The sequence below is a fragment of the Bidens hawaiensis genome, unplaced genomic scaffold (assembly GCF_021521415.1).
Source record: "Bidens hawaiensis isolate Kalapana, Puna unplaced genomic scaffold, B.hawaiensis_p1.1 tig00065010_1, whole genome shotgun sequence".
NCBI classification, from domain to species: Eukaryota; Viridiplantae; Streptophyta; class Magnoliopsida; order Asterales; family Asteraceae; genus Bidens; species Bidens hawaiensis.
In genome coordinates, this window is record NW_027501602.1 from 1 (window position 1) to 14,196 (window position 14,196).

Consider the following 14,196-nt stretch of genomic DNA (forward strand, 5'->3'; position numbering starts at 1 on the left):
TAAAAAGTAGTTCGGTTCGTTTATTTTTGTTAAAAAGGTAGAGTTTAGTTCGTTTATTTTTGTTAAAAAAAAGTGGTTTGGTTCGTTTATATTGGTTAGAAAAAATTTAATTTAATTTACAAAAGAGTTTTTTACCACATAAGTTGTCTGCGTCGTTATTTTTGTCACATAATTGTAGATGTCATCATCCACATGATCAAAAACTAACAGAATCTAATCATGCTAGTGAAAAGCTCGTTAGCGGCCAATTGATTGAAACTTGAGACTGTTGTGGTATTTTTTTTTTTATGTTTGTCTTAGCGCCGGCCAGTGGGACAAAGTTTGGATTATTAAAATCCAATATTCCTTCTTTTTATTTAATAAACTAAAGATTTACTCGTATTTTCAATCTCGATCAAGCATCATATGTTAACCCATGTAGCATGTATAAGAATAATGTCAACTCAAAATAGTTTATGAGTAATCATATATTTTGGTTTAGAGACTTGAGAACCGAGCAAAAAACAAGGGGACTCAACTGTCTTCTGAAATGAGATGTGGCTATGTTAAAAAGACAATTATCTCATTGGCAAACAGGTCTAGACAGAATTGAATATATAACATGGTTACCCGATATTGTAAGCATCGTTGGTCAGCACGAAGAATATGTGGCCCTTCAAATATGTATCACATTAGGAATTCCAACAATCTGTTTAATCGATACAAATTCTGACTCTATCTCGTAGATATTTCGATTCCAGCGAATGATGATGGCTACTTTATGAAGTATTTTGAATTACGAGAAAGAAATACCATTCGGGTAAGATTTTTAAATGAGTTACAAACGGCAAGCAATATTCACTGACCCAGGAGCACCCCCTCGAGTAAAAGCTTCTACAAATACATGTATAGAAAAAAAGGCGTACAATTCAAATGTCATAAGTGTACAATTCAAATGGCATTTGATAATTTACTTTCCCAACACAACCCCACATAATTACAACAAACACATAAAACATGTACCGTACATATAGCATGAGACATAAGATTATGTGTAGTGGAGGAGCTATAAATTGGGGCGTTTTGCGTCATGTGGCGCCTAGTCAGCAAATGGTTGGTTTTTGTTTTTGGGATGTAATGGTGTTGTAGTCTTTTATATATATATATATATATATATATATATATATATATATATATATATAATTATAAGGAAAGCAGGCAAGAAGAAGTTCCCCCCCCCCCCTCGCCCCACAAATCGGTAGGGGGTGCGGTATGCCCACTACACACACACAACCTAAGGACATGATATTGACTTGTATTGAAAATTGTAACAAAACTAGAAATAAAACTTAGGTTTGGTAATAGGTATACATGTTAGAGTATTCTCAACCCATTCTCTAAATTACATGAGAGGATTCTCTATTTTTTAGAGATGGTTAAAAGTGGTTGTGAGAGGAGGAGAGAGAAAATGTTATTATTCATGGTTAAATTTGAATAAACAAACTGTCCACATCTATAATTTTTTAATATTTTTTAAAGTGGTTGTGAGTGAAGGAGAAGAAAATGTAATGATAAAAATATAAAAAAAAATATTATTTAATTGAAAATGAGAGTAAAAAATAATGTTTTTGGTATAAGTATAGAGATGAAGAATGAACTGAGAATGCTCTTACCCTTAAAAGTATAAATGAGAATAGTGAGGGTATGAATACTCACATGGACTCATGTTTGGGACTGAATTTGAAAAATGCTTATTCGTTTATGGGCTTTTTCAAAAAGTCATTTTGAAAAGCCAGGATTTGAGACTTTTGTAAAACTGTTTTTAAACCCTTTCAAAAAGCTAAAATAAGAAATTTTTTTGTGATTGCCAAACACATTTAAACTTTTTAGCTTTTTGAAAACGCCAATAAGCATTTTTCAAACTCAACCCCAAACATTGCGGTAACGGTCAAGTTAAAGACGAGTTGAACGAAGAATAGACTTGTTGGTACATTGCTTTGAGGCCTACCTTACATATCCTAATATAGTTTATTTACTTTTGGTGTTAGTTTGAATTAGTTTAGAAGTTTATAATGGTTACTATTTCAATGTTTTATTGTTCCTTAACTTTGTATTCTTTGTATATAAGGCTTGCTAGGTTTGTTATTTTCGTGTCTTATAATTTTGTTTGTCGATTATAAAGAAAAGAGTCGTTCTCTTCGTTTTGAGCAACTCGTTGTGTTCTGTTTTGGTTCTTGATTTCACTTATGATTATTCAACGTTAGTTTCGTAACTTTATCTCGATGAAAACCATGGAATCTTGTATTTATTTATCCATCAAATGCGAGAGATCTCGTTATAAACTAGGTATGCAGGCAGGCACAGAGAGGCCTGAAACAGTCTCCATCAAGGGTGTCTTTTAGCCATTGTCATCTTCAAAACCTAAAAATGATGATTAAAGATCATAGATATTGACAGGAATTGATAATGTCAATGAAAATGAAGCCTGCAGGCTAAGTTTACACCAATGCATATTATGTTCTTTAAATCTAGACAACAATCATGCATGTGTGGAAATCAAAATAAGATCTCTAAAATGGAAAATTATGATAATATTAGTAACGCTGGATCAAGGACACATGTGCTAGTTATACCTTACATAGCACAAGGTCATGTGATTCCTTTACTTGAACTCGCGCAGTGTTTAGTTATCAAACATGGACTAAAGGTCACATTCGTGAACACCGAGGTTAATCACAAGCTCGTCATGAAGACGTGGTTGGAACGGGACAGTTGTGGCCCGTTGATGCGCATGGTTTCGATCCCAGATGGGATGGAACCGTGGGAGGACCGGAATGACTTTGTTAGGTCGTGTGAAGCCATGCACCAAGTCATGCCTGGAAAGCTAGAAGAGCTTATAGAAACGATTAATGAGAAAGATGATGATAAGATTAGTTGTGTTATTGCGGATACAGGCATGCCGTGGGCCATACATGTTGCTGAGAAGTTGAGACTTCAACGAGTTATCTTCTGCTCTGCTCCTGCTGCGGCATTATCACAAATTCTGAGCATTGAGAAGCTGATTAATGATGGAATTATTGACAATGATGGTAAGAGAAATAACTAGTTTTGAGTTTTTATTTAAGGTAGTGTCGCACGAGAACTGATCGAGTCGAGTTCGAGCATAGCACATAGATTTGAACTGTTTCTTATCCTCAAACTTGATTAGCTATAAACTCGAACAGGCTCAAGCTTGATAAAAACTTAGCTTGTTTGCAACCCTGGTTAAATTAGTTAAACGTGCTAATTCCAACCCGTTAATATGGAAACGACTCTAGTTAAGCAGATAGCATAAGAGGTCAGATAAAGAAAATTAGAACAGAATAAAACGGGTTGAATAATGGGTCAAAAGTCGCGAAACAATATACATGTAAACAACAATGAACCATTCGACGGAACATTTATCATTTAATTAAAGTAATAAGCTTGAACACATATCCTGTTTGTGAATATTCATTTATGTTTGCTAATTTAATTTCATTTATGTAGTTCTTTTACATACATTAGTTTATGTTCATTTGCATATTCATTTAAAACAACTTATTAGTTATTAGTGATACTTATTAGCCCATAACGCATTGGCCAAATCAAATTTTAGTACCAAGACTAGGTTAATCAACTAACAATCGAACAAGAAAATGTTGATTTTATTTGTTTTGTCTTTTCATTTACATTTTGATTGTGTTCATCATTTACATCCATTTATTTATTTACGTTCAATAAAATATTAATGTCTCACGTCCATGTTTGTTCACTCGTACAGTTAAAGTTAAAACAAGAAAAAACACGAGTTCAACTCTAGTTTTGATGCTAAACTATGTAATTCATCATTTTCAGCTAACCTATGTTACCTTGTTTCTTACAGGAGTTCCTTTACACGAGAACGCATTCCAACTGTCACCAACCATGCCACCCATGCGAGCTGCAGAGTTCGGATGGACCTGTATCGGCAGCTTACCCGCAATAAAAGCCCTTTTTAAATTCACATTTAAAGCCATTAAAGCCGTTGAAACCGCACAATGGGTGCTATGCAACTCAACCAAAGCACTGGAGTCACCAACATTCAACATGTTCCCCAATATAGTTCCAATTGGTCCCCTTTTAGCAACCAACCGGCTAGCAAAGCAAGCAGGCCACTTCTGGACCGAAGACACGACCTGCATCCAATGGCTTGACCAGCAGCCAGCATGCTCAGTCGTTTATGTAGCGTTTGGCAGCTTCACGATCTTCAACCGAACTCAATTTCAAGAACTTGCACTTGGCCTTGAACTTACAAACAGACCGTTCTTGTGGGTCGTGAGACCAGGGTTAACCGGTGAGGGTTCTGATACTTATCCAGATGGGTTCATTGACCGAATAGGGACTCGTGGGAAAATTGTAACATGGGCTCCTCAACAAGAGGTGCTGACTCATCCTTCGGTTGGTTGTTTCTTAAGTCATTGTGGTTGGAACTCGACTTTGGAAGGTGTGAGCCGTGGGGTCCCATTTCTTTGTTGGCCTTATTTTGCGATCGGTTGCTTAACACAACTTATGTTTGCGACGTTTGGGTGAATGGTTTGGGGTTTGAAAAGGATGGAAATGGTATTATTGAGAGAAATGAAATCAAGGGTAAAGTAGATCAGTTGATGAACAATAAAGAGTTTGTTAAAAGGGCGCTTGATCTCAAGGAAAATGTTATGAACAGTATTGGAGAAGAAGGATCATCTTACAATAACTTAAAAAGCTTTGTTGAATGGTTGAAAAAGAAAGACTACAATGGTAAAAACAATACAAATTAGCAGTTGATTAAAGGTCATATGTTAGCAAAATGCTTATATTTGTCATTGAAGACTAGATATTGTTTTGAGTTTCAAAGCCTTTTAAGTTATAAGAAGAATACTATTGACCATTACAATTACTTTATAAAAAAAAGTCACAAAAACATTAAAAGAACTATGTTTTAACTCATTAGCTACAATCATATACTTTATAAACAGTTGTGTTAAATTCAACCATTTATAAACACACACAAAAAACGGTTAGAACAAAATATCGCATAACGCCAACTTCTCAGTTAACTCAAAACAATATTACAGTGGATTAACTCATACAAGTATCAATATTGCAAACAAAAAAGCCAAATCCACAAATTCAAACACAGTCAGCTCAAAAGAAAAACAACCAAAATTTGATCCATCTTGCTAAACTTGTAGGCTACATAACATAAAAAACATGACCTGACTCAAACAGCAACAATACGCCCGGCAACTTGGTCAAGGTCCCGTCGACCATTTGATGTGATTCTTCTCCCACTGTAACAAGACAAAATTCAATAAAACACAAAGACAACACAAATAAACTTTGGTAATCAAATAGATACTTGAATAAAATAACACACAAAGAAAAAAATAATAATAACTCACCCCTTAAGATCCATATCAATGATTTTCATTGTTTCCAATTGTTGAAGAATGTGGCGTATGATACCACCGCTGCTTTTGCAAAAATGTGGAGGGGCACTGCCATTTCTCTTGCGCCCACCGTAAACTCTCTGGAAGGCTCCAACACCAAGACCGCCCCTCAAGTAGATTTTCCTAGCAATGGAAGCTGCACAACAAAAGGCGGTATATAATAGTGTCCCCAAGATTATTCAACAAAAAAAGGTTTAATATAGTTTGAACTTACCAGCTCGGATATAATACCAGTCAGGGTCATAGGGAGCAAGCTCCTTGAAAGTACCCGTCTTGACTATATCAGTCCATTCGGGAAGCTCCATCTAAGCAAAATACAAACGTCAATATGATCAATGATGAACTTAGAACAAGATATAACATACTAGTCATAAAATGAGTAATGATTTAACTCTTATTCTTTATAAGCATTTTGCCATTATAAACACTGACAAGACGTGTTCACAAACAATTATTATTTTTGAAAAATAACTTTCATATGTTTAATCATGAAAATCATTCACAAAAACTAATTGTAATAGAAGAATAAAACTTTGAAGCTGTTTCCATAAAAAGCAGAATAAATAAATAAATGTACAAACATCAGTCATTCGATCATATAACAGACTGTGCTTCGTGTATTATCAAAAAATAACATTAGTTTCATATACATTAAGAAAGCATATTAAGATAAAAACTGAAGTTAAATTTCACAAAATAAAATGTAATCAGTTCAAAATCATAAAAGTATGAATAAAATTGAGTCTAAATTAAGGTGTTCATATGAAATAAGTAGAATCACTAGCTAAAGTTCAGCAAACAAAAAACAAACGAGGCAAATAAACTTGAGTGCATTTAAACAACTGATTGCAGATGGATAGATTCAATTAAAAGGTAAGCTAGTGCTAAATCAGTAAAAAATTACAAAGGTAGAAATGAAAAATGGGATGGATTATTATTATTATTATTAACATACCTTTCCAGATCGTTTGAGGTGAGCGGCGTAGCCCTGAACAAACTCATGAGGGGATACATCTTTCACAGTTCTCGCCGTCGCCATGATTAGCTGCAGACCTGTGCTGAACGAAGAAGATAAATCGGCTAGGGTTTCTTCAGCACTTTTAACTTTTATATGTGCTTGATTTGGGCCTCATCGACTACTTATTAGGCCTTTACCCACACTAGTACTTTGTTTTATAGCTATCTATTGGGCCTAACTTAGGGAGGAGTAGTAACATGCTCGGAGCCCGTTTTGATGGAGGGGCCCGAATTTTTAATAATACCCGACGGACAAAGCATCTTTTTAACAAGATTGATTATCTTGTTAAATGTATTGTCTATTAATTAACTAAATGGTTTTCTTGAGTTTATACTTTTTGTGATTAAAAATGAACTTGTTGGCATATTTGCGGATTAAAAAAAAAGAAAATATAACACATACTAGGACAATTGGAGCTTTGTTCTATTGTTCTATAAAAGTAATAGGGCAGTGCAACAGTTCAGAACCGCGAGAACTGAATCGGAACCAGAACCAAACCGGAACCGAAAATGACTAAAAATTAGAACCGGAATCGGAACCTATTATAGTAAACCGGTTCGGTTTCAGAACCGGTAAAGTCGGTTCTCGCTAATCGGTTCTGGCCAGAACCGTTTCCGTTGTATATTTATCAAATATGTTGTCCAAACTTTGCAAACTACAAAACAAGTTTATATAATTGTATGTATAATTGCATGTCTTCTTTCACGGTAAAATTAATTTAGGTTACAACATGAACATCCGTTATATTTTTTATTAAAACTTAACTGTCAAAGTTAAATAAATCATTAGCAACGATAGATTAAAGGAATATCATATCATTTTATATTAAATTACCTTGATAGCTTAAGTCAAAATTGCTCATGGTTGCTAGGTCTTGAACGCAAAGAAAGAATATTTGAATTAAATAATAATTGAATGAATGCGGGTTAATAAGTTACTCTATAAAACATGGGTATTGGTAAATTTAGTTAAAACGTTTTTAATATTCCGGTTCTTCGATTTCAAGTCTAGAACCGCCGGTTTTACCCGGAACCGAACCGCGAACCGTTTAATGCAAATTCTGATAACCGAGAATCGTAATGTAACACAGGTTAGCGGTTCTGAGGCACCGGTTCGGTTCCGGTTCTGCGGTTCTGACGGTTCCGAACCATTTTTTGCTCACCCCTAAAAAGTAGTAGTACTTTATATACATCTCATTCTTTTCCCTCACGAGCCATCTTGCTCCATGCTACTCTGGCACGTGAGCCATCTACGGTAGTACATTTTGCTTAGGTGGTTGTATCCTGAGGGACAGACGAGTTTTAAAATAAGATTAACAACCTGTTTTAGGGTTGTCACTTTTACCCGAAACTCGACCATAAAAAACCCGAACCCAAACTACCCAGACACGAAAACCCGAACCCGAACCGAAGTATTCAGGTTGGTTCTCGGGTTTGATTAATATGTTTTGGGTCAACCCGAATAAACTTTTATTTTTGAAATTAAATATATTTTTAGGTATATAAGACCTAGTCTTAGCCTAAAGTTGTCAGAATCTGGTCCTAATCAACTATTGTCATTCTTACTATTATGGATCAATTGTTTATTGTAAATTTATGTTTTCCGTTTATTACTAATATCATCCGTAATCGAACAACCAAATCATCCCGATTAAAGAGGATTTTGGTTCGAGTTAGTTTTACTCTTCTTTTGATTTGTTTTATCAAGTTATGTTGGTTAATAATTAGATTATTTGCGTTACGATCAAAGAATAATTAGTTGTTTTAATTTAGTGTTGTAGTTTTTTAAAAATGTTTTTTTTTGTTTTGTTTTCTAGGATACTCGAAACTCGATTAACTCAACCCGAACCCGAATTACCCGAACCCAAAAAACCCGTGAGAGATTCGGGTTGAGTTTCGGGTCAAGATTTAAAACTTTAAAACCCGAAGAACCCGACCCGAAAAACGAACCCGAAGAAAACCCCTAATCTGTTTTAAGGGACCCATGTTGAACATTAATCCTCAACCACAATCATCAACGATTATTTTGCTCGTTTTCCAATCGAAGACATTTTTAATATTCTTGTTGAAGACAACGATTCGATTGTTGGCCTATAATTTGGTTAATCCATGTAACACAAAGTTTAGGGGTTGTATTGTAATTGTGTCAAAGTATGTCCATGTTGTATATAGAATGTTCATGTAAGTATAGGGTCCAGAAGTGTCAAATGGAAAGTTTATAACTTCCATGACACATGTCAGATTATGATTGGTTCTGGTAATTTATAAATAGGGGTCGATGTTGAAGAGTCAAAACATTCAGAATTGTTATAACGTTGTATCATTAGATTATCAATAAATTCTTATTGATTCAATTATGTTTCATCTTTGTTTTCTTAATCGATCAAGTTTGTTAGAGATCAAGTTTGGGCAACAATTGGTATCAAAGCATGAGGCTCTTTGATCGATTAATAGAAGATTATTTGTAACATCCTGAAATTTCTAGAATAATATTTAATATATTATTTGCGTCGGGTGAAATAATTGAGTTAGTGGGTTACCAATAATAATAAATATGAAAGGATAAGTATGCTTTTAGATGGAATTAGATATGGACTAAAAAGGAAAGATGGCCCTTAGGTCCATTGCCTTAAGGGAGTATAAATACCTCCTTAAACCCTAATCCTTCCCATCCATCTTATCCATCTTATTCTCTACACACTCAAAACACACACACACACACCTACACTTGTTATTTGCGGCCAAGAGAAAGAAAGAGATGAGAAGTGAGATCGAACGTTGAATATTAATAGATCTTCCATATGCAAGATAGATACAAGGTTTAAGGTTCATAATCAAGCTAACCAAGACCAAACGAAAACCTAAAGGTATGTTCTTCATATTAAAGTTTACGTTTTTATGAACATTTAGCCTTGATACTTAAACGTGGAGTAGATCGGATAGAAACGAACCGTAAAGTAGCAAACTTGGTGTTAAAAATGAACTTAACGGGCCTGCGGTTATGAACGGCTCGTTAAAGAAAAACCCTAGATCTAGTTTCGAACGTTTTAAGCCTAAAGGTCCAAACTTTATGATTTTCCGGGCCAAGTCCTATCCGAAAATGACCATGGGAACGTTTATAGGATGGTTAATATCATATCAAAGGAGTTACGTGTTGTTAAAACCAAACCGTAGCTGCTGCACGTTAAGTTCGCCTGCTGATTAAGTTCGCTTGATAATAAGTTCGCTTGCTGTTAAGTTCTTCACATATAAGTTCGCTTATATTGAGACCCGGATACATGGCGACCCGTATATGTACACATATATATACACTTGATGGTATGCATTGTAAGGACCTAGGAGATAAAATACAAGAATGTTAAAATAAAGGAAAACCATAAAAATGCTACGTATAAGTAATTTGATACAATAGGACAAGCATTGATACGTGTACCTCATATACAGTTAGTAGAGCTCAATTAAAGAAGGGATTAACAATTAACGGAGAAAGAAACAGGATCCAGGTGAGTTTCTTGCCCCATTTCCTTGTTATGTTTTCGGGGATGTGTTCATACTCGATGTGATTAGTTAATACACTTACTTTAAGTGGTAAGTGTATGCCATATATGATAGTTATTATATTCAAGGTATGAATGAAAGCTTGTCGGTGCGTGAACAATCACCGGATATTGCACGTATCGCCAGGGAAGGTAAGTGTTAGAATATTAAGGTGAATGATACCTAGTGTGTCCGTATGTTATATTGTAGTTTGCTACGTTATATATATTTATTGTACGTGTGGTACGTGAATGCAGGTGTATGTACGGTATGCGGGCTCTACGTCCAAAATAGTAAGTAGGGATGGCAAATCCCTCTAACTTCTGTTGGACATAGACTTGGCATGTGATGGCGTAGTTAAGGACTGCGGGCCTTATAGGAGTTATAGACGATAGATGAGAACGTAGTTAAGGACTGTGGGCCTTATGCGTACTTCAGTTAGGAGCCATCATAGGAAGGGACTGCGGACCTTATACGTGCTGTAATTATATTGTAGTAGCATAGGGGAGGACTGCGGACTTCGTATGTGCTATGAACTAGGTTGAAACATAGGGAATGACTGCAGACCTTATACGTGCCATGAATGGTGAACATTGGTAAGAACTGCGGACCTTTTTCGTGTTCACGACCTTGAGTATAGGTATAGACGGTAGACTATGAACATACTCTCGGTGGACGGAGGTAAGGGTTAGTGTGTATGTATGTATGTATGACAGGAAGGTAACTGGTTAAGTATGGATATGTATCTTCGGATATGTAAGTATGTATGATATGTGAATGTATTGTATGTTGCCTCATTAACTAGAACTCACTCAGCTACGCTGACTTTTAGTATGCATGCAGGTGAGTAGAATGAGGCAGCTAGCTTGAGCAGGGCACGTGGCAGAAGAATAAGAGTCTGGCATCTGAAGACCTATGATGTTGTATAAATTATGTTTTGATTTGAAAGACAATTTGTTGATAAGACAAAGTTATGGATTAATATGTAAGGATATGTGAAAGTTTTAATATTCCGCGAATGTTTTTATTAACTCTGATGTTTAGAACTGTGTTTATGAGTAAATCCAACGTTCGATGTGAGGCACCGGTAACACGACCTTACATTAGTGGTGACTGGCGGTGGATTCCGATAATCTTTGAATCAGTGGTGATTCTGGTTTCAGTTGTTTTAACAAGTCAGTGTGTGATTTGTGGTGGTGATCGGTTGTGATTTTCGGTGAATAAAAAAGCATCAGCGGTGGTATTCTGGTGGTGTAGGGCAGCGACGGTGGTGGACTCCGGCGCCGTGGTGGTAGGCGGTTGAGATTTCTGAAAGATAAGAGAAGGCATCAAGCGGTTGTTTTCCGTTGGTGGATTTCAGCGTCGTGGTGGTAGTTGATTATTAATTGTGTAAAAAAACGTACACCAACGTTTTTCCGGCGAGGAGTTCCGGTAGCCAATTTTTTTTGGTGAAATTTAACAATTGTGATTATCAATGGTGGTTTTCGCCGATATATTGAAGATTCCAGTACAATAAAAAAACGGCAGCAGCACGTTTCCAGTGAAAAACGTTTTCCCGGTGAGTATTCTGGCGAAATTTGTTTTTACAGCAGGCCTGTTTCTGGTGTTTTTTAAAGAACAGATGTTGTTGGTGTTTTTCTCCGGTAGTAGATTGAAGGTTTGTGGCATTTCCGATTTCAAATTCAACAAATTAAGGGAGACTTTGTTGTCGTAGCGGCTGCGATTTTCGGTGGTATAAATAGGGCGTCAGTGGGGATTTCCGGCAGGGTAATCGAAAGTCAAAGGGGCATCGTGGTAGTTGTATTGCGGGTTGTAGTAATTCTGGCGGGCATCCGGTGTACAAAGGCGATAACACCGGTGGTTCATTTGTGTTTGAGTACGAATCGATAAACCGAGGTTGAAGATCAAGAGTGATCTATTCCAACAAAATAGGAGATTTTGTTGAAGGATTCAAACCAACAAGGAAAAAAAGGGCTGGTTCAGTTTAATCAGCTCATATAACATGTTCAAGAGGAAACAAGTATCTGTTCAGAGGTAATGAAGACATGGAGAGTGATCAAAATGCAAGTGATGAAGATAAAGAGGAAGATGAAGACATTATTACTTGAAGAATGAAGATAACTTGAAGATGTTGAAGGCATGGATTAACAAATTAGGGGGAGATGTTGGGCTATAACTTGGTTAATCCATGTAACACAAATTTTAGGGGTTGTGTTGTAATTGTGTCAAAGTATGTTTATGTTGTATATAGAATGTTCATGTAAGTGTAGGGTCCAGAAGTGTCTAATGGAAAGTTTATAACTTCCACGACACATGTCAGATTATGATTGGTTCTGGTAATCTATAAACAGGGGTCAATGTTGAAGAGTCAAAACATTCAGAATTTTTATAACGTTGTATCATTAGTTTATCAATAAAGTCTTGTTATTTTAATTCGTTGTCATCTTTGTTTTCTTAATCGATCAAGTTTGTTAAAGATCAAGTCTGGGCAACATCGATCATATCAATCATATAAACTTGTCTGTTTTATATTATTTTGTTCGTTTCTTATATTGTTTGAAATACTAGTATATTTCACATGAATAATGAAAGTATTCTTATCATTATTTATTTATTTTTAATAAAAATGTGACCCACTTCCATACAATTTATACAAGTTTTCAGGTGGCCACTTGGTTAACAATTAAATGGTCACATTTTGTAACCATTTTGCTTAACTCTATATCAGGGATATCGTTGGATAAACCATGAAAACGTGGTGTGAGTCGTGCTCTAAGTCCATGTCTTTGACCCTACATTCAATAAATGATTCATGAATGGTGTTAGCCAACCCCGATCCGGATCCGAATCCGGCCCATGAGCGAATACAAATCTGTCATGATATTATTGGGTTGGACCTATGTTAACCAAATCCGAACGGACTCTCAATTCAGTCACAAACCTAGGCCATTAGACACATCAAGCTACTAACTGCATTTGCATAGGGAACCTTGTTAAAATATGTAGTGCATTCTTTCAATTTGTATCCAAAAGGTATGTAGGCTTAAAAATGTTTATTTGTGTTTTGTATATGGGCTTATGCTGATTAACGGGCCTGATGGACTATGAGGGATATGGGCTTGTGGCAGTTCGTGGGCTTAAGTTTGATGTTTATATCTGGTGCACCTAAAAGGGGTATATAAGAAAATGTAACATGGTTACATCCAGATTTGATCTTCGTCTCCATTATTCATCAAATAAGGGTTCCATCACACAATATTAAGGGGTCAATCTACATAAAATCTACCAGAGCGATCATCAGCCATTCGGCATTTAGGTTGTATATCAAAATGGTTATCTATCGTATTAGTTCGGATTAGGTTTAGTTTTGGTTTTGTGATCTAAGGTTTTAAATTGTATTTTGATAGTCTCTTTCCTGTTCTTGAGAGATTGTAATCATTCATCACAGTGATGATTGATGTTGTTTGTTAGCTGTTGCCTTGATCGTTTTGTTGATTTCATATTCGGTTTGCTTTGTATCAAACATTTGTTTGTATTACGAGTTTATCTTTTTGATTAATAAGAAGATTTTGAGTTTGTAACAAACCTTCTCCACATAAGCCACATTTTCACTTATTTTAGGTGAATCCTTGCCAGACATATTAAATTAAGCAGCCTTAGGAGTCTCTACTGGTTTACTTTCTATTAGATAATACACTTATTATTATGTACCTTGTTTACTTTCTATTAGTCTCTACTGGTTTACTTTCTATTAGATAATACACTTATTACACTGCCGGTGAAAAGTTTAGGGGTAGTGGATGCTACCGTTTAGTCATTTAGGAAGTTGAAGGACCGATTAGTCATTTAGCTAAAGATATATTGAATCAACATGGGTCCTATGACTCATCACCATGACAAGTCACATGTAATGTGTTGGAAAAATGGAAGGACACATGTCAATACGTAACCATACATTTCCTCATGAAGTAACCACATGTGTAAAGGTAATCTACCAAAATCATTCAGGCCATAAGTGCATGTATAGTTGGATACAAGTTTATACACGTGTTTTGGATGAAAGTTTGTAACATGGCTAGTAAAGAGACTCAATTGTAGGCATACGTAAAACTACGGCCAATCTAAGTAAAGAGACTAGTGTGCTTCGTGGTTGTACACTCTGGTGAAACAGTCC

At 35.7% G+C, this 14,196-nt stretch overlaps 1 protein-coding gene and 1 pseudogene across 2 annotated transcripts; one reads left to right on the forward strand and one right to left on the reverse strand.

The window, feature by feature from the left end:
* The first annotated feature begins 2,533 nt into the window (after positions 1-2,533).
* On the forward strand, positions 2,534-4,796 carry LOC143604394 (UDP-glycosyltransferase 83A1 pseudogene; annotated as a pseudogene). Its single transcript, XR_013148281.1, has 2 exons — positions 2,534-3,068; positions 3,884-4,796. The product of XR_013148281.1 is annotated as a UDP-glycosyltransferase 83A1 pseudogene (transcript).
* Positions 4,797-5,239: 443 nt separating this feature from the next.
* On the reverse strand, positions 5,240-6,554 carry LOC143604395 (small ribosomal subunit protein eS19x-like). Its single transcript, XM_077080890.1, has 4 exons — positions 6,424-6,554; positions 5,683-5,773; positions 5,421-5,604; positions 5,240-5,309 (listed from the first exon to the last, which is right to left on the reverse strand). Exons 1-4 carry the CDS (start codon positions 6,505-6,507, stop codon positions 5,240-5,242), a joined length of 429 nt encoding a protein of 142 aa, XP_076937005.1. The 5' UTR covers positions 6,508-6,554.
* Positions 6,555-14,196: the final 7,642 nt, after the last annotated feature.